This window comes from Oryctolagus cuniculus, chromosome 3, assembly GCF_964237555.1.
Source record: "Oryctolagus cuniculus chromosome 3, mOryCun1.1, whole genome shotgun sequence".
In the NCBI taxonomy this organism is placed as follows: Eukaryota; Metazoa; Chordata; class Mammalia; order Lagomorpha; family Leporidae; genus Oryctolagus; species Oryctolagus cuniculus.
In genome coordinates this window covers 37,458,795-37,485,375 of record NC_091434.1, presented here as the reverse complement: position 1 = coordinate 37,485,375, position 26,581 = coordinate 37,458,795, and the positions used below count along the sequence as shown (strand labels likewise).

At 42.8% G+C, this 26,581-nt stretch overlaps 1 protein-coding gene across 4 annotated transcripts in view; it reads left to right on the top strand.

Annotated features, from left to right (window-relative positions):
* BMPR2 (bone morphogenetic protein receptor type 2) overlaps positions 1-26,581 on the top strand; it is a 169,067-nt gene that overhangs the window by 130,806 nt on the left and 11,680 nt on the right. For all 4 annotated transcript variants that reach the window (XM_008258989.4, XM_008258990.4, XM_070070371.1 and 1 more), the window contains 3 exons: positions 944-1,091; positions 16,067-16,203; positions 24,764-24,936. In XM_008258989.4, the coding sequence (XP_008257211.2) occupies positions 944-1,091; positions 16,067-16,203; positions 24,764-24,936 (458 nt within the window). The remainder of the gene's footprint in view (positions 1-943; positions 1,092-16,066; positions 16,204-24,763; positions 24,937-26,581) is intronic.

Sequence of the window (26,581 nt, the reverse complement as noted above, 5' to 3'; positions counted from 1 at the left end):
CAGTCCGTCTTCCACCATTAGTATCAAACCTACACTTTCCAACTTTTTTCTCTTTGGAGATAATGTGTCTATACATATATTTGTGTTTTTGTGACTTTTTAAAAATATTAATGGTTACTTATTAATTATAATTTTCTTACTGTGTCTTACAGATTTTAAAAAGTTTTCTGTTCATTTATTAGTAATACAGAAGGGGGCTGGCATTGTGGTACAGTGGATTAAGCCACAGCTTGTGATGCCAGGTCTCCTGTCGGAGTGTTCCTGCCACCCATGTGGGAGGCCAGGGTGGAGTTCCTTGCTGTTGACTTCAGCCTAGCCCATAGCTGGTTGTTGTGGCCATTTGGAGAGAGAACTAGTGAATGGAAGATTCTGTCTCTGTCTCTGTCTCTGTCTTTCTCTCCCTTTCAATCTTTCAAATGAATAAAGAGAGAGAGAAACAGACAGACATAAATAGATCACTGGTTCACTCCCCAAATCCTTGCATCAGCTGGGAACCAAATCTAAGTCTCCTACACAGGGGTGGCAGGGATCCAACCATTTGTGCCATCACCTGCTGCCTCCCATGATTAGCAGGAAACTGGAGCCAGGAGCATAGCTGGGACTTAAACCCAGGCACTTTGATACAGGATGCAGGCACTCCAAGTTTATTCTTAACTGCTGTGCCAAACACTTGCCCCTCTTACAAGTTTTATATATTGATATACATAGAAATGTCTACTTATTCATTTTGATTGATGAATAATATTCACTAAAATAGATTTGCCACAGTTTAATTATTCAAAGAGGGCATTTTATAGATAAAATTAGAATACAAAGGCTCATTTGAAATGCTTAGGGTCAGGTAATATATCACTGCCATAACTAAAATTTACATAAATCTTCTGATGTCTACCCTTTATAATATGCTGCATTATATTTCTGAAAAATATCACTAATTTATCAGGTTGGCACAATCAGATATATGGCACCAGAAGTGCTAGAAGGAGCTGTGAACCTGAGGGACTGTGAATCAGCTTTGAAACAAGTAGACATGTATGCACTTGGACTAATCTACTGGGAGATATTTATGAGATGTACAGACCTCTTCCCAGGTAAGAACTGCTGTCAAAAGTTGATATATTTTAAAGTAGAGCAACTATATCTTATTTTTCTATCTATATTAAATAACCTAGTTATTTAATCTTTGTACTTTGTACTTTGGTTTAAACTTTAGTTTATTGCCATCTAGTGTTCAGAAACATTATAAGCTGAAGGAAGTAAATCAGGAAGTTAATTTTTGAGTGCAGTGTGATTAATTGCCAGTAAGAGTTTATCTGTGTTTAGTTTGGTCTCTGATTCCTTTAGTAGTCATCATGGTTCCTTTAGCAGTCATCATTTTCTTCATATACCCCCTGAGCAATGTGACAGCTGCACTTAGGCTGTTTCCTGAGTTCACTTTGTAAGTAATTAGCAGTGAATCATTTGTGAGCACTTTGTCCTTCCTGCCTTCTTTCCTCCCTTTCTCCTTCCCTCTTTTCCTTCTTTCCTTTTTTTTGTCCCTCCCTTTTCCTCCTCTCCTTCCTTCTTTTCAAGAATATTCGTTTACTATGAAGTCTTATTTGATGCTTACTTGAAATAATCATGGATTTATAGAGGCCTTTTTTTCCCTTGTTAGGGTTATATCACTATTGTTATATGAAAGCTTTAACTTCAAGTCTGTACATTGCATATTTTTTCTAGGTGCTTTACAGAATGGTTTGACGTATGTGGTCTCTGACTTAGAGGAATAGTATCAGTCAAAGGAACCAAGCTTTGGACAGATTTATGAAATTGAGCTATTTAATAAAAGCAGATCAATGGTGGAGTTGATTGTTTTGTTTTAAAGACCTTAAACATTAGTTTATAATTCTAATTTTTAAAAAAAAATTTTTTTTAATTTTTGACAGGCAGAGTTAGACAGTGAGAGAGAGAGAGAGACAGAGAGAAAGGTCTTCCTTTACCGTTGGTTCACCCTCCAAGTGGCCGCTACAGCCAGCGCACCATGCCAATCCGAAGCCAGGAGCCAGGTGCTTCCTCCTGGTCTCCCATGAGGGTGCAGGGCCCAAGCACTTGGGCCATCCTCCACTGCCCTCCCTGGCCATAGCAGAGAGCTGGCCTGGAAGAGGAGCAACCAGGACAGAATCCGGCGCCCGATCGGGCCTAGAACCTGGGGTGCTGGCGCCGCATGCGGAGTGAGCCGCGGCGCCGGCTAGCTTATAATTCTAAACTATAATTAAATAGAATAAAGATTACTGGGGACAGCTTGTGTCATAGCCAATTAGGCTGCCACCTGTGATGCTAGCATCCCATGTGGGTAACAATTTGAGTCCTGACTTCTTTTCTGCTTCCAATCCATCTCCCCGCTGATATGCCTGGGAAGATGGCCCAAGTCCTTGGGCCCCTGCACCCGCATGCAAGACCTGGAAGAAGCTCCTGGCTCCTGGCTTCAGTTCGGCCTGCCTAGAGCCGTGTGGCCATTTGGGGAGTGAACCAGCAGATGGAAGACCTCTCTCTATCTCTCTCTGTCTGCCTTTCTGTAACTCTGCCTTCCAAATAAATAAATAAATCTTAAAGAAAAAAAAGACTTCAAAAAATCAGCAACTTTTTAAAAAATAATAATTATTGAGATTAATACAGATCAATCAATTATTATTTAGCAGGAAATGTTTTCTAGTCAATTAGAAGTACAGAGACTCCATTCAGGCATTTTTCTGAAAATAGCAATAATTACTCTGGTATCGCAAATAATCTATGATTAGAACTTTGATCAGTTTGTAGTTTATTTTTTTAAGATTTATTTTATTTATTTGAAAGACAGAGTTACAGAGAGAGAGAGAGACAGAGAGGTCTTCCATCCGTTGGTTCACTCCCCAGATGGCCGCAACAGCCGGAGCTGCGCCAATCCGAAGCCAGGAGACAGGAGCTTCTTCCAGGTCTCCCATGTGAGAACAGGGGCCCAAGGACTTGGGCCATCTTCCACTGTTTTCCCAGGCCATAGCAGAGAGCTGGATCAGAATTGGAGCAGCCAGGACTAGAACCGGCGCCCATATGGGATGCCAGTGCTTCAGGCCAGGGCCTTAACCTGCTGCGCCACAGCGCCAGCCCCTGTTGTTTTTTAATTTGAGAACCCAGGATTTTTGTTTTGTAAGCATGTCTGGCTACGGTGATTCTTTCATCAGCGTTAATACACAGCAGCATTTTTAAAAAACTCTTGAAAGAATGACTTGCTTTTAGTTTTTTTGGTTTTTGTTTTTAAATATTAAATTTTGACTTTTGATTAATTTTTAGCAGATTCAATATGATTTATAGATACAATTCTAAGAATATAATATTCCCTTCTTCACTCCCTCCCTCCTCCTCTCTCCTTCCCATCCTCTTTCCTTCTCCCTTATGTTCTGTCTGGTCTTTAAGTTTTTGAGATAACATTTTAAAATTACCTTACTGTAAAAATGCTTCACTAACTAAGACATTTAACAAACAAAAAGACCCTAGTTAATGAGAATATAGACAATGGCTATAAACAATAACTGAATGGAAAAATGACCATTTCACCTACATGCAGTAAATTTTAAAGTAATCACAGATCATTAAAACTATAGTAGTATATGGCATTCTTAACTATTGATTTGACATAGTTATAAAATGAAGTTTTACAAAACTATTTGCAGCAATATTGATACATAGACATTTCTTTCTTTTTCTTTTTTGTTTGTTTTTTAAATTTTAGCTCCCACATATAAGGGAGAACATTTGGTATTTGTCTTTCTGGGTCAAGCTTATTTCACTCAACATGATGTCTTCCAGTTGCATCCATTTTGCTGCAGATGGTAGAATTCCATTCTTTTTTATAGCTGAATGTTCAATAGTGTATATATACATTTTCTTTATCCATTCTTGTGATGATAGACACTTGGTTGGTTCCAAATTTTGGCTATTTTGAACAATGCTGCTATGAACATGGTGGTGCAGGTATCTCTTTGATACGTTATGTCCAAGTGTTTTGGGTATGCACCCAGTAGTGGGATTGCTGAATCATTTGACAAGTATATTTCTAGTTTTTGTTGTTTTTATGATTTGCTGATTTTATTTGAAAGAAAGTAACAGAGAGAGAGAGGGAGAGACAGAGAGGTCTTCCATCTGTTGGTTCATTCCCCAAATGATCTGCAATGGCCAGAGCTGGACTGGTTCAAAGCCAGGAACCAGGAACTTCTTCCGAGTCTCCCACATTGGTGCAGGGGCCCAATCCTTTGGGCCATCTTCCACTGCTTTCCCAGGTGCATTAACAGGGAGCTGGATTGGAAATGGAGTAGCCAGGACTTGAACCAGTATGCATACAGGATTCTGGCACTGCATACAGTGACTTTATCCACTATGCCACAGTGCCAGCCCCATGTCTAGTTTCTTTTCTTTTCTTTTTTTTTTAAGATTTATTTATTTATTTGGATGGTGGAGTTAAAAAGAAGGAGAAGCAGAGGCAGAGAGAAAGAGACAACTTCCATCCTCTAGTTCACTCCTCAAATGGCCTCAACAGCCAGGACCATAGCATACCAAATCCAGGAGCCAGAGGTTCAACCAGGTCCCTCATGTGGGCACAGAAGCCCAAGCACTTGGGCCATCCTCCGCTGCTTTCCCAGGTGCATTAGCAGGGAGCTGGATTGGAAGTGGAGCATCCAGGACTTGTACCAGCATTCATAGGAGATGTCAGCCCCTTGTGACTGCCTAAGCCACTGCACCACAGTACTGGCCCCTATTTCTAGTTTTTTAAGAAATCTCCACACTGTTTTCTTTTTTAATTTTTTTTTTTTTTTTTTTTTTTTTTGACAGGCAGAGTTAAACACAGAGAGAGAGAGACAGAGGGAAAGGTCTTCCTTTTTCCGTTGGTTCAACCCCCAAGTGGCCACTACGGCTGGCGCGTTGTGGCCGGTGTGCTGCGCCGATTGGAAGCCAGGAGCCAGGTGCTTCCTCCTGGTCTCCCATGCGGGTGCAGGGGCCAAGGACCTGGGCCATTCTCCACTGCACTCCCGGACCACAGCAGAGAGCTGGACTGGAAGAGGAAACTGGGACAGAATTCAGCGCCCCAACCGGGACTAGAACCCGGGGGTGCTGGCATCGCAGGTGGAGGATTAGCCTAGTGAGCCATGGTGCCAGCCATCCACACTGTTTTCCACAGTGGCTGTACTAATTTGCATTCCCACCAGCAGTATATAAGTGTTCCCCTTTTTCCACGTCTTCGCCAGCATTTATTACTCTCTGTGTTTCGGATTTTAGCCATTCTGACAGGGGTGAGGTTATACCTCATTGTGGTTTTGATTTGCTAGTGATGTTGAACCTTTTTTCATATATTTGTTGGCCATTTGTGTTTCCTCTATTGAGAACTGTCTATTGGAATCCTTTGGGGCCAGCGCCATGGCTCACTTGTTAAATCCTCCGCTCATGGCACCGGTATCCCATGTGATGCCAGGTTCTAGTCCAGGTTGCTCCTCTTCCAGTCAAGCTCTCTGCTGTGGCCCCGGAAGGCAGTGGAGGATGCTTGGGGCCCTGCACCCGCATGGAGACCAGGAGGAAGCACCTGGCTCCTGGCTTCAGATGGGCACAGCTCCGGCCGTAGCAGACATTTGGGGAGTGAACCAATGGAAGGAAGACCTTTCTCTCTGTCTCTCTCTCTCACTGTCTATCTGTCAAAAAGAGAGAAAGAGAGAAAGAGAAAGAGAAAGAGAGAGAGAGAGAGAGAGAGAGAGAGAGAGAGAGAAAGAAAGAAAGAAAGAAAGAAAGAAAGAAAGAAAGAAAGAAATCCTTTGCCCATTTCTCAACTAGATTGGTTGTTTTTTGTTATTGTTACTGTTTTTTTTTAAGTTGCTGATATATTTGGGATATTAATCTTGTGTCAGATATGTAGTTTGCAAATGTTTTTTTTTTTCCCATTTTGTTGGATGTCTCTTCATTTGACTGATTGTTTCCTTTACTGGTGTGCAAGCTTCTGAGTTTAGTGTAGTCCCATTTGCTTAGTTTTGCTTTTGTTTCCTATACTTTGGGGGTCTTGTCCAAAATGTCTTCCCCTGCGCCAATGTCTTGGAGTACTCTTTCAGTAACTTCATAGTCTCAGGTCTTAAAGGTAGGTCTTTGATTCATCTGGAACTGATTTTCGTATATCGTGAGAGGTATGGATCTGATTTCATTCTTCTACATGAATACATACACTTTTCCCAGCACATTTGTTGAAGAGAGCCGGCCGGCAGTGTGCCACTCCTCCGCGGGGGGGGGGGGGGGGGGGAGCGGCGGCAAACCCGGGAAGGGCCGGGCAAAAAGAACAGCGCAGGGTCCAGTGTCATTCCTCCGCGAGTGGGGAAGCAACATAATGGTGCTGTGACTTGGATATGAAACTTAGGAGGGAAGAAGCGGGAAAATATCGGAGAGAGACTAGGGAGAGCCTAGGGAAAAGCCAGACGGAAAAAGTGCCGGGAGAAGCTAGCGAAAGCGTAGGCATAGACTCGGATACGGACTGCGGGGAGAAGCTAGGAGAAATCTAAGATTGAAAGCGAAAGTGAAAGCTAGAAAAAACTTAGACTTGGATACGGACTCTGGGGAGAAGCTAGGAGAAATGAGAGAGAAATAATGCTGGAAGAAAGCTAGGAAAAGTACCGGGGAGAGAAAAATATAAGCTAGGGGAAAGTGAAGCTGTGGGGGTAGGCTGAAGCGGAGACGTAAGCTAGGTTGGGATTCGTCAGGTTAGCCCGGGGAACAAAGACGGAAAACTTAGCTGTAGCAGAAATGTAAGCTAGGCCATGATTTGCAGAAGCCGCCAAGCGCGGAAAGCGCAGGGCGAGTGCGGAGGCCGCAGGGCAAGCGCGAAGGGTGTGGACGCGGAGCCAGGAAGCCGCGCAGATAGGAGGAATAAGAATGCCGGAAGATAGAAGTAAAATAAGAGAAATAGGAATGCCCGGAGATAGAAATAGAGAAAAATAAAAAAGGCCTCCCCGCAACATAGCGATGAGAGGGCTCAGATTCGGTCTGCCTGATTAGTAAGGCGATAAGCACCTGTGGGCAACTCTAGCAGAGCAGAGCAGAGTATTCGCCGCAGGGCACCGAACACAGGCACGCATCAGCGCCTAAAAGTCTCCCCACAACATGGCAATGAGAGGACCCGGATTCGGTTTGCCTGATTGGTAGGGCGATAAGCACCTGCGGGCAACTCTAGCAGAGCAGAGCAGAGCAGAGTATGTGCCGCAGGGCACCAAACACAGGCATGCATCAGCACCTAAAAGTCTCCCCATAACATGGTGATGAGAGGACTCGGATTCGGTTTGCCTGATTGGTAGGGCGATAAGCACCTGTGGGCAACTCTAGCAGAGCAGAGTGTGCGCCGCGGGGCACTGAAGACAGGCGCGTATCAACACCTTAAAGAATAAAAAGAAAGGGGGATCTGTGGGGAGCAACCAAGACTAGACTAAATTACTGGATCTGCTAGGACTAATTCTGTGCATCTGATCTCCCACCGTATGGCGCTGAGAGGGAATAAACAACTTCCACACAGCTGCCTCACCAACTCAGCTAACAAGCTACAGGAGCTGATCCTGCTCCTGATTGGAGGAGAGCAGCGTGCTCAGCGTGTGGGGAGAGAACGTCAGCAGAGTTGGGATTGGTGGAAGAGGACTATAAAGGAGGAGAGAGACAACATGCGGAAGGAACATCTGAGGAACCCCTGAGAGAGCCGGCCGGCGGTGTGCCGCCACTCCGCGGAAGCGGGGGAAGCGGCGGGGGTGCCGCCCCTCCGCGGAGGCTGAGGGGAGCGGCAGCAAACCCGGGAAGGGCTGGGCAAAAAGAACAGCGCAGGGTCCGGTGTCATCCTCTGCGAGTAGGGGAGCGACATTTGTGTTTGTGTGTGTGGCCTTGATTATTTCTTTCATCAGTGTTGGGTACTTTTCATTGTAGAGATATTTCACTTCTTTGGTTAAATTTATTCATAAATATTTGATCTTTTTGGTGTCTATTGTGAATGGGATTTCTGTCTTGATTTCTCTTTCTCTAAGTTCATCATTAATATCTAAAAAGATACTTGTTTTCTTTTGGTATTTTTTTTGTAACCTGCAACTTTACTGAATTGAGTTATCAATTCCAACAGCTTTTTGGTACTGTTTAGGTTTTTCCATGTACAACAGGTCATCCTCAAATGTGGATAAGTTGACTTTTTCTTTTCCAATTTTGATGCCCTTTCTTTTTTTTAAAAAAATTATTTATTTATTTATTTATTTGAGAGATTTACAGAAAGAAAGAGGGAGAGACAGAGAGAAAGGTCCTCCATGCACTGGCTCACTCCCCAAATGTCTGCAATGGCCAGAGCTGGGCCAATCCAAAGCCAGGAGCCAAGAGACCTCCTGGTCTCTCCCATGTGGTTGCAGGAGCCCAAGCACTCCGTCTTCAAGATGCACCATTAAATCTTTAATTTGCGATGTTTCTCTCTTTTTTTTTTTTAATGAAGCACTTTACTGCTATAAATAATAATATTTTTGTATATATCTGGGTGGTCTTATGTTGGGTACATATATATTTAATATTATTATGTCTTCCTGATGAATTGAACATTTTATCAAAATGTAATGTCCTCCTTTATCTGTTTTTACAGTTTTTGATTTAAAGACTGTTTTATCTAATATCAGGATTGTTATGCTTGCTTACTTTTGGTTTCCGTTTGTCTGGTGTCTTTTTCCCACTCTTACTTTCAGTCTGTGGTATCTTTGTGAAGTGAGTTTCTTGTAGGCAGCATATAGTGGGTTCGTTTTTTTTTTTTTAATCCATTCAGCCAATGTAAGTCTTTTGGTTGGTGAATTTAATCCATTTACATTCAAAGTTAGTATTGATAGATAAGAACTAAGACCTGTCATCTTGTTGATTGAATAATGATTCTACCTGGTCTGTTAGTTAATTTGATAGTACCCTGTGTTTTCATGAGAGAAAGACACACACACACACACACACACACACACAGAATATCAATCTTCCATTCGCTGGTTCACTCCCCAGATGGCCGCAACATAAATGGCTGCAATAGCTGGAGTTGGGCTGTTTCAAAGCCAGGAGCCAGGAGCTTCCTCCAGGTCTCCCACATGGGTGGCAGGGGCCCAAGGACCTGAGCCATTCTTTGCTGCTTTCCCAGGCACATCAGCAGGGAGCTGGATTAGAAGTGGAGCAGCTGGGACATGAACTGGTACCTATATGTGTGCCAGCGTCACAGGCAGCAGCTTTACAACTGCTATGTCACAGTGCCGGCCCCTTGTGTGTACTTCTGATGTAGACACCCTTCAGAATTTTCTTGTAAGGCTGGTCTGGAGGTGGTAAATTCTGTTTTTGTTTATCCGAAAAATACTTTTTTTTTTTATTTTTTAAGAAAACTTTTATTTAATGAATATAAATTTCAAAAGTACAATTTTTGGATTGAAAAATACTTTATTTCTCCTTCACTTTTAAAGGATAGCTTCACTGGATATAATATTCTCAGTTGGAAGTTTTTTTCTTTTAAGACCTTGAATATATCATCCCACTCTCTTCTGGCCTGTAGGGTTTCCACTGAGAAGTCTGATGTTAATCTAATTGATTTTCCTTTATATGTAACTTGACACTTTTTTCTTACTGTCTTTAGGATTGTCTCCTTGTCTTAAACTTTTGACAATTTGATGACAATATGCCTTGGAGAAGACCTTTTTTGGTTGAGTCTGCTTGGGATTCTTTAAGCCTCTTATATCTGGATGTCCATGTCTCTTTCAAGACCTGGGAAATTTTCAACTATTATTTCATTTAGCAGGTTCTCAATGCCTTTTTCCTTTTCTTTTCCTTCAGGAATACCTATTATACAAATATTTGATCATTTAATGACATCCCATATTTTGTGTAGACTTTATTCTTTTCAATTATTTTCTCTTTATTTTTTTTCTGGTTGGGTTATTTCAAAATTTTTGTTCTCAAGATCAGAAATTCTTTCCTCCATTTGGTCTATCCTGCTATTAAAGCTCTCAGTCACATTTTTTTTATTTCACTGATTGAAGATTTCAGTCTCTAAAATTTCTATTTGATTGTTCTTAACAAGTTCTATCTCCTTAGCAATATTTTCATTTATGTCACTCACTGATTTTCTCATTTATTTAATCCATCCATATTCTCTTGCATCTTGTTGAGTTTCCTTACAATCATTACTTTGAATTCTGTATCTGTTATTCATAGATCGTTCAGTTCAGGGTCTAATTCTGGAGGAGCATTATGTTCTTTTGGAGGCATCATGCTACCTTACTTCTTCAAGTCTCCTGTGTGATTATTGCTTTTGATATTATAAACAAAAAGCAATACCAGATGTTTGAATAGGAAAAGATAATTAAATCTTGTTTGCAGAGATTATTTTAGTAGATATATAGAATAAATTAAAATAGAAGGGCAAGAGGTCAGTGTTGTGTCACGGGGTTAAGCTGCTCCTTGCAACCCTAATATCCCATACCCAGTGCTGGTTCACATCATGGCCACTCTCCTTCTAGTCCATCTTCCTACGAATGCACCTGGGAAGGCAGCAGAAGTTGACCTAAGTACTTGTACCCCTGACACCCACATGAGAGACCAGGAAAGAATGCCTCGCTTCAGCCCAGTACAGACCTGGTTGTTTGGGAAATGAACCAGTACAAGGAAGATCCCTCTCCCTCCCCCATCTCTTTCTTTCTCTCTGTTGTTCTGCCTTTCAAATAAATAAATAAATCTTTAAAGATGATTAGGGTATGATACAATATGGGTAGAAGTTGAAAAGAATAAAAGAATCTTGTAGATGTATTACTAAACTTAAAAAAAAGATTATTTATTTGAAAGGCAGAGAGATCGAGAGAGAGAGAGAGCGAGCACTTTTATCTGCTAGTTTACTCCACAAATGGCTGCAACAGCCAGCACTGGGCCAGGCTGAAGGGGAGGAGCCAGGAGCTTCATGCGAGTCTCGCATGTGGGTGCAGGTGCCCAAGTACTAAGGCCATATTCTGCAGATTTCCCAGGTATATCAGTAGGGAGCTGGATCAGAAGTGGAACAGCCAGGACTTAAAACTGGTGCCCATATGGAATGCTAATGCTGCAGGCAGTGGCTTTACCCACTGCACCACAGTGCCAGCCCCATAAATATATCTTTTTTTTTTTTTTTTTGGACAGGCAGAGTGGACAGTGAGAGAGACAGAGAGACAGAGAGAAAGGTCTTCCTTTGCCGTTGGTTCACCCTCCAATGGCCGCCGCGGCCGGCGCGCTGCGGGCGCACCACGCCTATCCGAAGGCAGGAGCCAGGTGCCTCTCCTGGTCTCCCATATGGGTGCAGGGCCCAAGCACCTGGGCCATCCTCCACTGCACTCCCTGGCCACAGCAGAGAGCTGGCCTGGAAGAGGGGCAACCGGGACAGAATCCGGCACCCCGACCGGGACTAGAACCCGGTGTGCTGACACTGCAAGGCGGAGGATTAGCCTACTGAGCCGCGGCGCCGGCCAAATATATCTTTAATAAAAGATAAAATAGAGGGATAAGAGTTTGACGCAGCCATTATGACACTGCCTAGAACAACCTGTATCAAAGTGCCTGAGTTCAAGTCTCAGCTCCACTTTTGATTCCAGCTGCCTGCTAATACACATCCTGAGAAGCAGCAGGTGATGGGATAGCAAGTAGTAGGTTTCCTGGCACCCACATGGCAGACCCAGATAGACTTCAAACTTCTGGCTTATCCCTAGCTGTTAGGGGGCATTTAAGGAATAAGTCAGTGAACAGGAGATGTCTCTCTGATTATCTGTCTCTCTCTCTCTGTTTCTGTCTTTCAAATAAATAAATTTTAAAAATTAAAAAGGCGCTTAAAATGGGAAAAAAATGGACTGCTTTTGTTTGATGGTGCAGAATTTTGCTTTGGAATTTTGAAAAAAGTGCTATAGATGAATGGTAATAACAGTTGCAGAGCAGTGTAAATATACTCAATGCCTCAGAACTGTACACTGAAAAATTATTAAGATAATTGTTATACATATTTTACCACAATAAAAAATAAAACAAATAAGTAAGAAGAGAGTTGCATTATGATACTATATATTCTTGGAACTGGTGCTGCACCAGAATGCTGACTTCCCATATGGCCCCAGTTCATGTCCTAGTGTCTCTACTTCTGATTCTGCTCCCTGCTGGTGTGCCTGAAAAAGTGGAAGATGGCTCAAGTCCTTGGGCCCCTGCAACCATGTGGGAGACTCAGATGAAGCTCTTGGCTCGGCTTCGGCTGGTCCGGCCCCAGCCATTGCAGCCATTTGGGAAGCAACCAGTAGATGGAATATCTCTCTCGATGTCTCTTCCCCTCGCTCTGTAACTCTGCCTTTCAAATAAATCAATACATCTTTTTTTTTTTTTTTTTTTTTTTTTTTTTGACAGGCAGAGTTAGACAGAGACAGACAGAGAGAAAGGTCTTCCCTCCGTTGGTTCACCCCCCAAATGGCCACTATGGCTGGCACGCTGCACCGATCCGAAGCCAGGAGCCAGGTGCTTCCTCCTGGTCTCCCATGCGGGTGCAAGGCCCAAGCACTTGGGCCATCCTCCACTGTTTTCCTGGGCCACAGCAGAGAGCTGGACTGGAAGAGGAGCAACCGGGACTAGAACCTGGGGTGCCGGCGCCAGAGGTGGAGGATTAGCCTAGTGAGCCGAGGCACTGGCCTCAATAAATCATTTAAAATAAAATACTCTATAATTTTGGATATGGAAATGGGGAAGGAGATGTACATTTGAGAGAAAATGCAGACAAGAAATCTATAGTTCCAGTTAACTGCCAGAAGAATAAAAGTTAAAGGAGCTGAGAAATTTTTAGAGGTTGAGAAACAGGGTAGCAGCCAGGAACTTGGAAGGAAATATGGGCTTGTTAGAAAAATGTGTTAATTCTGGAGACTTATTGATAACTGAAGAATTTACTTGTGGATAATTTAAAAGAACAAAGAAGATATAGAGAAAATTAAGAATGGTTATTCATGAATTGTCTGTATAAAGATGGTAAACAAAAACTTATGAGTACATGTACTCCCCTAACAACAAATAAAGAGAAAGAAAAACTAATTATTAAAGACTGAATATCTGCCAGCTAGGTTAGTTAAGAAGACAAGCAATCAGAAAAATAGTGAGAATAATGAAAATTCATGTTGTCTAAGAAGTAAGTGTTAGAAAGCTTTTAGAGCCAAATTGAGGGTAGTAGATATAATTGAAAGGTCAGCAGGAAATACAATTGAAGAATGATCTTCAAATTTGAAAAGCAGGTACCTTATATTCTTAGAGGGTTTTTTATGAATAGGAAAGACAGAAATCATATTACAGAGGTTACAGGAGGGAAAAGTATGGAGAAATACAGGTGGGTAAAGGGCTCTCAAATTTTAACGATATGGGGTAAAAGTTGAAAAGAATAAAAGAATCACATAGAAGTATTACCAAACTTAGAGAATAGCATATAGGCCGGTGCCGCAGCTCACTAGGCTAATCCTCCGCCTTGCGGCACCGGCACACCGGGTTCTAGTCCCGGTCGGGGTGCCGGATTCTGTCCCGGTTGCCCCTCTTCCAGGCCAGCTCTCTGCTGTGGCCCGGGAGTGCAGTGGAGGATGGCCCAAGTACTTGGGCCCTGCACCCCATGGGAGACCAGGATGGGTACCTGGCTCCTGCCATCGGATCAGCGCGGTGTGCTGGCCGCAGCGCGCCGGCCGCGGCGGCCATTGGAGGGTGAACCAACGGCAAAGGAAGACCTTTCTCTCTGTCTCTCTCTCTCTCTCTCACTGTCCACTCTGCCTGTCAAAAAAAAAAAAAAAAAGAGAGAGAGAGAGAATAGCATATAATAATCATAAAATTCTTACAAAGCATTTTTAAAGAACCTTTTTAAAAAATTATTTGAAAGTCGGAGTTATGGGGGGAAGGGAGAAATCTATCAGTTTTCCATCTACTAGTTCATTTCCCAAATGGCCACAACGGCCAGGGCTAGGCTGATCCAAAGCCAGGAGGGTTCAGGGATGCAAGGACTTGGGCCATCTTCTGCTGCTTTCCCAGGCCCATTAGCAGGGAGCTGGGTCAGAAGTGCAGCAGCCAGACACAGACCAGTGCCCATATAGGATGCCCCACTGCAAACGGTGGCTTTAGCCACTACGCCACAGTGCTGGGCCCCATCTGTAAAGTTTTAAGTCCAGTAAGTATGATATTTCCCATGATGTTTGTTATTGGCACTCATCATTGTGTCCATAAGTGCCTGATACCATTAGATTTAAACAAAGTGTCTATTGAACAATTATATATAGAACCATGAAGATTTGGTAGAATTTTGATAATTTTTTAAAAAATTTTTATAAAGATTTTTTATTTTATTTGAAAGGCAGAGTTATATAGTGAGGAGGAAAGACAGAGAGAGATTTTTCATCTGCTGGTTCACTCCCCAAGTGGCTGGAACAGCCAGGGCTTGGTCAGGCCAAAGCCAGAAGCCAGGAGCTTCACCCAGATTTCCCACAAGGGTGCAGGGGCCCAATTTGGGTCATATTCTCCTGCTTTCCCAGGCACATTAGCAAGGAGCTGGATCAGAAGTAGAACAGCTGGGACTCAAACTGGCACCCATATGGGATGCTGGCACTGCCAATGGTGGTACAGCGCAGGCCCCAACCATTGTTTTTTTTGATTTTTTTTTTTAATCAAAGATTTATTTATTTGAAAGATAGAGTTTCAGAGGGGCAGAGGGAGAGAGAACAAGAGAGGTCTTCTGTCCACTGGTTCACTCCCCAAATGGCTGCAGTGGCCAAAGCTAGACTGATCTGAAGCCAGGAGCCTGGAGCTTCTTCCAGGTCTTCCACTCGGGTGCAGGGGCCAAGGACTTGAAACATCTTCCATTGCTTTCCTAGGCCATAGCAGAGAACTGGATCAGAAGTGGAGCAGCTGGGACTCGAACCAGTGCCCATATGGGATGCTGGCAGTACAGGTGGCGGCTTTACCCACTATGCCACAGCGTCGGCCCCGGAACCAACATTTAAAAACCAATGGTCGGACTGGCACTGAGGCATATGGGTGCTGGTTCGAGTCCCAGCTGCTCTACTTCTGATCAGCTCTCTGCTAGGGCCTATAAAAGCAATGGAAGATGGTCCAAGTCCTTGGCCCCTGCACCCATGTGGAAGACCTGGAAAAAGCTCCAGGCTCCTGGCTTCAGATCAGTCTAGCTTCGGCCATTGCAGCCATTTGGGGAATGAACCAGTGGACAGAAGACCTCTCTCTCTCTCTCTCTCTCTCTCTCTTTGGATCTCTGGCTTTCTCTCTCTGCCTCTCCCTCTCTCTTTGTGTAACTCTGACTTTCAAATAAATAAATAAATGTTAAAAAAAAAAAAAAAAAGTTGGTCCCAGGAGTCTTCTGTGTTGCTCAGTCTGTTTACTGACATGGTTAATTTAATCACAATTTGTGACTATCAGAAGGCTTTCATTACAAGCAGTTGATTATGTTTATTGACAGCGAAAAGGGTTACAAGGAATTTTTAAAAAATCAACATCTTGATTTTTGTCAAGTGGAATTATAAATATTTGTGACATTTGGTACAATCTGGCTGGACTATAATAGAGCCAAGGACATAATGAGACATGGTGACTATTCACCCCACCCACTTGTATTTGATTCTATGGATGTGTCTGTTATAGTAAATCTTAGATTTGCTCCTCATCTGCACCACTCTCTGTTCCTGTATGGCATCAGAGTTGATATATTTTTAAATATGAAACATACATTATAAATATGATAATCTTATTTTCCCCTAAGCTAGAAACCTTTTTAAAATGCCTATCCATCGTTGAAACTACCTTTGGATTTATCAACAAATATTTGAGATTATTCTAAATGTAGCATTTCTAATAATGTGTTAAACCCACACCAGGATCTCTTTAGGATTTCCAAATGTGCCTGAAAGGGTTTAATGTATATAATTTTTTGCTTACTTTATATCAGAAATAACCCCTTTAACTCTATTATCTGTGATAATTGGAAATTGTATTCTGTTGTTATTTTTCTACAAATATACAGGTGAATCTGTACCAGAGTACCAGATGGCTTTTCAGACAGAAGTTGGAAACCATCCCACTTTTGAAGATATGCAGGTTCTTGTGTCTAGGGAAAAACAGAGACCCAAGTTCCCGGAAGCCTGGAAAGAAAACAGCCTGGTAAGAAAATACTAAATTATTGAAAAGAGGACTTCAGGCCGGCGCCACAGCTCACTTGGCTAATCCTCCGCCCGCAGTGCCGGCACCCCAGGTTCTAGTCCCGGTTGCGGTGCCGGATTCTGTCCGGGTTGCTCCTCTTCCAGTTCAGCTCTCTGCTGTGGCCTGGGAGTGCAGTGGAGGATGACCCAAGTGCTTGGACCATGCACCCGCATGGGAGACCAGGAGGAAGCACCTGGCTCCTGGCTTTGGATTGGTGCAGCGCTGGCCATGGCTGGGGCTTGGCCAGGACAAAACCAGGAGCCAGGAGCTTCCTCTAGGTCTCCTAGATGGTTGCAGGGACCCAAGCACTAGGGCCGACCTCCACTAATTTCCCAGGTACATTAATAGGGAACTGGATTGGAAGTGGAACAGCCGGAACTTAAACCAGCTGGCCCAGAATGAATATGTTTTAATGTTGTCTGACACAAAAACAGGTTGCTAATAAAATGTTAATAGTTTTTAGAGTTGCCACACAGAAATCCAGCTTACTAGACTTTTATGTTGAATATTTTCAGATTTTTTTTAATTTAAAAGACATCTACTTTTTGATTCAGCTTCAGTTTTTTCTAACTGTCAAATACTATTTAGAGGCTAATAATATGTCTGAAGTTTGCCAGATTGGGTAACAGCTGACATAATTAACATTTTAATATTTTACACATTATTGAAATTCTATCTTGTTCTTTTCAGGATATCACTAATAATATTGTTAATCAGTGAGGAATTACATATTCAATGGCAGAAATTTAGGCTGGACCTAAAAGAAGCCAACATATAACCTAGGAATTCTTATTAAAAATGTGGTTCAGGGGCCGCAGCTGTGGCATAATAGATAAAGCTGCCGCCTGCAGCACTGGCATCCCATATGGGCAGCGGTTCAAGTCCCAGCTGCTCCACTTCAGATCCAGATCTCTGCTGTGGCCTGGGGAAACAGTAGAAGATGTCCCAAGTCTTTGGGCCCCTTCACCCACATGGAAGATCCAGAAGAAGCTTCTGGCTCCTGGCTTCAGATAGGCGCAGCTCTGGCCGTTGCGGCCAACTGGGGAGTGAACCAGCAGAAGAAGACCTCTCTCTCTCTCTCTCTCTCTCTCTCTCTCTCTGCCTCTCCTCTCTCTGTGTAACTCTGACTTTAAAATAAATAAATAAATCTTTAAAAAAATGTAGTTCAAAAGAATGAAATATTTTTAAAGGCTCCTGCCATTTGAATGAATTTTTGTTAGAGCATTGAACATATCTTGTAGACATCAACACACATACACATTCATGTAATTTTTTAAAGATTTAGTATTTAGTTGAAAGAGTGACAGAGGGGATGGGAAACAGCTGTGACCTTAACCGTCACTGTAATATGGGATGCCAGCGTTGCAAGAGCTGGCTTTACCCACTGAGCCACAATGCTGCCCCAAGATTTTTAATTTTGTATATATCTTTTTTATCTCTTTTTTAATATAAAGAGAACAAATTTTATATATACAGTTTTAAGAACATAATGATCCTTCCCACCCTACCCTCCCTCCCTCATTCCCATCCTCCCTCCTCATTCTTTATTTTTCTTTTAACTTTTACAATCACATACTTTCAATTTACTTTCTAATCACAAGCCTAACCATCCACTAAATAAAGAATTCAACATGTATTAAGTAGAGAAACCACTATTCCTCAGGAGTATAGACAAGGGCTATAAACAATGATCAAATCTCAAAATAATCAGTTTCACTCATATACGTTACATTTTTTATACTCTGTATATTAGGTACTACAAATCAGGAAAAACATGATATTTGTCTTTTTGGGATTGGCTTTTTTCACTAAGTATAATGGTCTGCAGTTGCATCCATTTTGTTGTGAAGACAAAATATCATCCATGTTTATGGCTGAGTAGTATTCCAGTGTGTATACACACCACAGTTTCTTTATCCAGTTATCAGTTGATGGATATCTGGATTGATTCAATATCTTAGCTATTGTGGGTTGAGCTGCTGTAAACATGGGGGTACAGATAACTCATATGTTGATTTCATTTCCTTTGGATAAATTTCCAGGAGTGGAATGACTGAGTCACGTGGTAGATCTGTTTTTAGATTTCTAAGAAAGTGACATACTGTGTTACATGCTGGTTATACTTGTTTACATTCTTACCAACAGTCTTATCAGGACACCTTTTCCCCCCATCCTTAATTTTCTTGACAATAAAGGCTAAAGAAGTGAAAAAATTAATTTAGCAATGTAAATCATTTTACTGTATATTTTCACATTTCAATTTTAGATTGTCTTGGAAGGATTAGAGTATTTTCATCCTGGATCCTGACTTGAGTGTTATACCAGAGAGAGGCTACAGAGACATTGCCTATTTTCATACAGATTTTGATTGAATATTATCTTCATTTGCCTTCCACATTGGCTTCTGTTTCCTTTGAAGACTGAAATCATTTTAAGTAGAAGGCAATTGAAGAGCCTACTGTCAAGCACATATGGCCAAGATTGCCTCCAGACTGTGGTCTCTGCTATGGGAACTGAGGCAGATCTCTTTTTCTTTTTTTCTTTTTAAAGATTTATTTTATTTATTGGAAAGGCAGAGTTATGGAGACAGAAGGAGAGACAGAGAGAGGTCTTCCATTTGCTGGTTCACTTCCTAAATGTCCATAACAGCCAGGGCTGGGCCAGGCTGAAGCCAGGAGCCAGGAGCTTCTTCTAGGTCTCCCACATGGGTGCAAGGGCCCAACGGGCCATCCTCTGCACATTAGCAGGGAGCTGGATTAGAACTGGAGAAACAGACTTGGGATGCCAGCACTGCAGCCAGCTTAATCTGTGTCACAGCACCGACTCCACAAAGGTCCCTGACAGCAGGAGAGAAGCAAAATGCTCTACCAGGATTGATCAGAGGCCTCAACCTCACAGAGGAGTGCCTCTTAACCCTACTAAAATGCTATATCAATCTCTCTTAGATTATTTTATTCCACCAGAGCAAATAGAATCTGCTCTTTTGAAATATCTCTTGGCCATCTTGCCAATGTGAGCTATGCATCATATGCATATTTGTCTGAAAAGTTCTTTATTTCCAATTTAGATTTGGTTGCTAAGTAAGGGATTTGTAGTACTTGGTTCACTTCCAAGAAATCCATTTAAACCTAATGTACTACTGTCAATAAACTGCTTTTCTCAGTGACAGCTCAGCACTAGAGTTAGGTAGCAAGGGCATAGTTTTTAAAAAGAAACAGAAATGTGCAGCTGTGTCTGAAAGAAGGTGTTTTTGCTTTCATAATTGTATTGCATTTAACTGACTTTTTTTTAGTAACCATATTTAGAATCTTCCAAACCCAAGATATTAGTGAGTATAAAAACTAGTTTTGATTTTTAAATTGTCACTGATCCAAACATAGATCAGTTTATAAAGGAAGATTAGTTTCCTGATAAAAACAAGAGTACAGAAAACTGTGTAAGGAAAATGTTATAGTTATCTCAGAATATTGGGCTCAGGAATGATTTCCTTTCCCCATACTTTTCAGAATTTGCAACAAAATGTTCTGCATTGGCAATCTCTCACATATACACAGTTTAAGGTTGTTTTATATTAAATTTTTTTAAATTAATAAACCAAAAAATTATAGGTCAAGTTTAATTTCAAAATAGCTTTTTGTCCCTCATACATAGAATGTTCTGGCATAATTTGTTCTACTACACCAAGATTCTTCATGCTTTCATTCTTTTCCAATTTTTATTGAAGATTTATTTATTTGAAAGGCAGAGTTAGAGCAAGAGAGAGAGACAGAGACAGAGAGAGATCTTCCATCCACTTGAGTTCACTCCCCAAGTGTCTGCAATGGCCAGAGCTGGGCTGATCCAAAGCCAGGAGTTTCTTTTGGGCCTCACATCTGGGTACAGGGGCCCAAGGACTTGGGCCTTCCTCCACTGCCTTCCCAGGTGCATCAGCAGGGAGCTGGATCAGAAGTGGAGCAGCCGGGACTCGAACTGGCACCCATATGGGATTCTGATGCCGCAGGCAGCAGCTTAACCTGCTGCACCACAGCACCAGCCCTAAAACTTCTTTTTCTTTCTTTTAGATGAAGGTATTTATTTGTATTCATTTGTTTGAAAAACAAAGTGACAGAGGAAGAGGGACAGGAGGATGGGGGGGGGGGGTGGAGGAGATTTCATCCACTGGGTCATTCTCCAAATGCCCACAACAGCCAGTTCTGGCAGGCCAAAGCCGGGAGCCAGGAACTCCATCTGAGTCTCCCACATGGGAGGTAGGAGCCCAAGCACTTGGGCCATCTTCTACTGCCTTCCCAGGCACATTAGCAGGAAGCTGGATCCAAAGGGGAATAGTCCTGGCACTCTGATATGGCATGCAGCGTCAGCAGCTACAGCCAAACATGCTGCACCACAACTCTGGCCCCTGCAGAACTTCTTTTAATCATTCCTTTTTAAATTCTCATCCCATTTTTATATTTTCTATCTCTTTCTTGTTATTCTCCACTTATTGAGACTTTGTTTTCCTGGTGTCCTTTAGTTCATTGTCTGGTTTCCTCACCTTTTTGAGCATATCTAATACAGTTAGCTTGAAGTCTGCCTAATAACTCCAATATAGGGGCCATTGCTGTGGCGCAGTGGGTTAACACCCTGGCCTAAAGTGCTGGCATCCCATATGGGCGCCAGTTTGAGTCCCGGCTGCTCCACTTCCGATCCAGCTCTCTGCTATGGCTGGGGAAAGTAGTAGAAGCTGGCCCAAGTCTTTGGGCCATTGCACCCGCATGGGAGACCCAGAAGAGGCTCCTGGTTCCTGGCTCCTGGCTTCAGATCTGCAGAGCTCCGGCTGTTGCGGCCAATTGGGGAGTAAACCAGTGGATAGAACACCTCTCTCTCTCTGCCTCTCCTCTCTCTATGTAACTCTTACTTTCAAATAAATAAATAAATCTTTAAAAAAATAACTCTAATAAATAAACTTCCTCAGAGATAGTATCTTTTGATTTCCTTTTTTCCTGTGAATAAGCCATATTATTTCTTTGTATGTTTTGTAATTTTTGTTTAAAACTGAACATTCTGAACATCATGATGGCCCAAAAAAAAAAAATATATATATATATAAATAGAAAAGAAATGGAAATACTCTCCAGGTTGTCGCTCCCCCATTCATGGAGGAACGACACTGGACCCTGCGCTGTTCTTTCACCTGCTCGGCCCTTCCCGGGTTAGCTGCCGTTCCCTCACTCGCGGAGGAACGACGCCTCGGGTTAGCTGCCGGCCCCTCCACCTCCGTGGAGGGGCGGCACCCCCCCCCCCCCGCCCGCCGCTTTCCCCGCTTCCGCGGAGGAGCGGCACACCGCCAGCCGGCTCTCTCGGGGGGCTGCTCAGATGTTCCTCAGGTGTTCCTTCAGATGTTCCTGGTGCATGTTGTCTCTCTCCTCCTTTATAGTCCTCTTCCACCAATCCCAACTCTGCTACCCACACGCTGAGCACGCTGCTCTCCTCCAATCAGGAGCAGGATTAGCTCCTGCAGCTTATCAGTCAAATTGGCGAGAGGCAGCTGCGTAGAGGTTGTTTGCTCCCTTTCAGCGCCATATTGTGGGAGAGCAGATGCATAGAATAAGTCTTAATTCCAGTAACTTAGTCTAGTCTCAGTTGCTCCCCACACAGGTCTTTGCAGAATGATTTCTGTTGGGACCCTCTTAACACTTATTCAGACCTTTCACAGTTCAGCCCTAGTCTTCACTTCCTGCTAACGCTAGCCTAAAGATCACACAGTTAGGAAAGCATGGTCTTGCCAGGCCTTTTCTGAGAAGGCATCCTGTCCTGGACATGTGCATGGTTTTTTAGGTTCCCCAGGGTATGACAAGTTTTCAAAAATACTGTTTTCCAAAGTGGACTCTGATCTAGATATGCAGTGACCATGTGTGTAGAAAGAACATTAAATGTCTTGCAGGTTCAAAGTTCAGAGTTGTTTATTGCAGAATCCAAATTATTGAGAAACATTGAAAATGTCATAAGATTGCTGAAAATGATTTTTAGCCTAAAGTGGGTTCTCAGGGAAAAAACTCAGGGCCCAGTGACGTGGCTCACTTGGCTAATCCTCCACCTGTGGCACCAGCATCCCATATGGACACTGGGTTCTAGTCCCAGATGCTCCTCTTCCAGTCCAGCTCTCTGCTGTGGCCCGGGAGTGCAGTAGAGGATGGCCCAAGTGCTTGGGACACTGTACCCACATGGGAGACCAGGAGGAAGCACCTGGATCCTGGCTTCGGATCAGCACAGTGCCAGCCGTGGCGGCCATTTGGGGAGTGAACCAATGGAATTTGTTGTTGACCCGAAATTCAAGCTTAAATGGGTATCCTATATTTTTTTGCTGACTCTGGCAGCCCTAGCATAAAACCATCATTTTGAGGGACTGGCATTTTGTGGTGCCTAGTGTTGCCGTTGATTTCTCAACAATGTTGCAGTGGATTCCTTTCTGAGAGGAACAGCGTGGTGGGGGCAAGAGGCGTGGAGTCACCACACAGACCCCGGGAGTCGGATGAAAGCAGGCTTGAGGCAAGCAGCCGGCAGACTCGTTTATTTCAGTTGAAACTATGTCTTATATAGCCAAGACCAGCCAATCTGGTCAAGGGGCGGTCTATGCCCCATCCAATCATAGACTGCCAGGCAGTTTCCAAAGCCATCCAATCACAGCCTGTTGCCAGGCAGTTTCCAAAGCCATCCAATCACAGCCTGCCATGCAGTTTCCAAAGCCATCCAATCACAGCCTGCCAGGCAGTTTCTAAAGCCATCCAATCACAGCCTGTTGCCAGGCAGTTTCCAAAGCCATTCCTGAGTAATTAATGCTCACTTGCCAGTGGCCACCTTGGCATGGCCCTCTCATTCCACCACAGCCTAGGGTTGGGTGGCTGCCTCCAGTGCCATCATCCCATACGGCACAGGTTTGAGTCCTTGCTGCTCCACTTCAAGCCCAGTATGCTGCTAATGTGCCTGGGAGAGCAACAGAAGATGGCCCAAGTGCTTGGACCCATACCGTCCCCTAGGAAACCTGGATGAATCTTCTGGCTCCAGGCTTTGGCCTGGCCCTTGTGGCCATTTGGGGAATGAAGCAGCAGATGGAAGACCTCTGTCTGTCTCTCCTTCTCTCTCTGCATATCTCTATCTTCCAAATAAATGTTTGAAGACCTAAAAGAAAGTAAATATTTAAAGGCACAGGAAGTGTAAATATCAGAGCAGCTAAGAAGCTTGAAGCTTAATAAAAGCAAATCCAAAAACAGTCAGAAGAGATTCTGGGTCATGGGCCACTACAGTTTCCAAATGACTTAAAACCAACTCTCATTAAAAGGGAAACTATTGTTCATTGATGATATATATGGATACTGTAAAATGGGACTATTTTTGCTATTATTAATGGAACTGATGTAAAATACAGGTGCCTCTAAGTTTTGTTGTTGTTGTTGTTGTTGTTTTTTAAGATATATTTATCTATTTGAGAGGCAGAGTTACAGACAGAGACAGGGAGAGACAGAGACATCTTCCATCTGCCGTTCACTCCCTAAGTGGCCACAATAGCAGGGCTGGGCCAAGCCGTAGCTGGGAGCCGGGAATATTCTACAGGTCTCCCACATGGGTTCAGGCGCGTAAGCACTTGGGCCATCTTCCACTACTTTCCCAGGCAGGGAGCTGGATCGGAAGTGGAGCAGCTGGGACTCCAACCGGCATCCACATGGGATACCGGGAGCCACAGGCAGAGGCTTAACCTACTGTGCCCCATTTAAGGTTGAAATGAAGCACCCTTGACTAGAAATAGAAGAGAAAATGCTCTCCTGGGTATATAAGATTGCCATATGGAAAAATACCATAAAACCTAAAACTTAATTCTGGAGTAGAATTAGTGGCTATTGATTTAAATAACAGGACTGTGAATAAACAGCAATGACACAAACCATGGCCTTGAAAACAAACTACAGCTGCTTACTCTAAGGAGATAAGTTAAAGCTTGCTTGTTTACTTGCTCCTTACCATTTGAGAATTCCTAAAAATGTTTGCCTTCTGAGAACCATCTTCTAGGGGAAAAAAAAGAGAGATTTATTTATTTATTTGAAAGAGATAGATAGAGAAAGAGAGAGATATCAAGAGATTGATCTTCCATCCACTGGTTCCCTCTAAATGGCCACAATGGCTGGGGCTGGGTCAGGCCAAAGCCAGGAGCCAGGAGCTTCATCCAGGTCTCCAACATGGGAGCAGGGACTTGGGCCATCCTCCGCTGCTTTCCCAAGCACATTACCAGGGAGCTGGGTTGGAAGTGGAGCAGCCAGGACTTGAACCAGCACCCTATGGGATGCTGGCACTGCAGGCAGAGGCTTAACCTTCTATACCACTGTGCCAGCCCTTAGAAACTCCTTTACAAATCACTAAAGTGATAATATTTTATTATATCTTTGTAAAATACTGTTTAAAATTAGATTTTTCTTTTACTTCATGTTGCAAACTAAATGCTTAATACAGATTTTTTTAAGACACATTGTTTGACATGTATTTTGTATTATAGGCAGTGAGATCACTCAAGGAGACAATCGAAGACTGTTGGGACCAGGATGCAGAGGCTCGGCTTACTGCACAGTGTGCTGAGGAGAGAATGGCTGAACTTATGATGATATGGGAAAGGAACAAATCTGTGAGCCCAACTGTCAATCCAATGTCTACTGCTATGCAGAATGAGCGGTAAGACCCTTTTGGGGTTAGCATCAGTTAGTATTGAGAACTGAGACAAACAAAAGATGGGAAATAAATATTGCCAAACCAACCCAGTATTGCAATGATTAACTCATATGATCTAACATTATAATTTTTCCTTTTAAGAAAGTGAGAATGTTTTTTAAGATTTGTTTTTTTGAAAAGCAGAGCAACAAGAGGAGAAGTGGGTAGACAATGAGAAAGAGCTCTTCTCTAAATACTGCAAGAGCCCAATCTGGGCCAGGCTGAAGCCAGGATCCACGAACTCCATCCTGGTCTCCCATGTGGTGGTAGCGGCCCACATACTTGAACCATCTTCCACTATCTTCCCAGGCACATTATTAGGGAGCTGAATTGGAAGTAGGGCAGCCAGGACTCAAACCAGCTCTCCAATATTCGATGCCAGCCTTGTAGGTGGTGGCCTAGCCTGCTGTGCCACAGCACTGACCTCTAAAGTTACCATTTTTCTTTCCACATTCTCATTCTCCTAAAAATGGTTTTTGGTATGAGTACAAGATGGAATCTGTTTTTTTGCTTTTAGAAATTTAACAAAATGTGGGCAGGCATTGGGCCTGGTAGTTAAGATGCCAGTTGGGATGCCCAAGTTCCATATTGGAGTGCCTGAATTTGATACCTGGCTCTGGTTTCCTGCCATGCAGACCTTGGGAGGCAACAAATGATGGCTCAAGTAATTGGGTCCCTACCACTGATTTGGGAGATCTGCATTGAGTTCCAGGCTCCCAGTCTCATCTTGACCTAGCTCATGCTACTGTGGGTATTTACTTAATGAACCAATGGATAGGAGCTCGCTCATTTCTCTCTATCAATTTTTTTAGTCTTTTTTTTCCTATTTCTGTTGTTTTCACTTGTAAGAGCAATTGTATTATGAGCTCTCGGCCAAAAATTAAGTTTGTTACTAGTTAATGGTTGAGGTAGTGTCAGATGTAAAGTACACCGTAACAAGTCAAAGAAGGTAGAACCTAACAAATCTAAACACAAATTTTCACACTTACAAATACTTGACAACAGTCTTCAGCTTCTCTTTCCCCGTCATCTCTCTGTTTTCCAAGTGCTCTAGTATGCTATTTATATCCCTCTCAAGAATCAGCTAGTTTGTAACCTAAAGGCTGTTGAGCGTTTCTTGAATGTGAAGAAGACTACCTTGCTGTGTCCTTTGCTTTGGCTCTTTTTCCTTCCTTTGTCATTCAGCTCCACTGTCTGCATGTTGCTTCTCCTCTCCATTCCTCAGTAAGTTTCCCCAAAATCCTAGTTCATCCCATAGTCATTCTCACTGTGTATTTTATTGTTATCGAATCTTACCCTCTAAACCTCCTTAGCTTCCTTTTCTTTTGCTGTATAACAGCTTTTTCTTCCTCTTCTTCTTTTCATTACCCTTGTAACTTCATCAGTCTTCCTTTATACCACCTTTTTTTTGGTTGCTGCTTCTCTCCAGTAGCACTTGTATCTTTTAATGTTCCCAGTGTTTATATTGTAATTGTTTTAGTTCATTTATCTGGTGTTTATTTCAGCCAGATTTTAAATAATATAAACATATTATAATGTTGTTATCAAGAACCTTCATTCCCAAGGTGTAGTGATGACTATGAAGAGCTCTTGATAACTAGAGAACAGT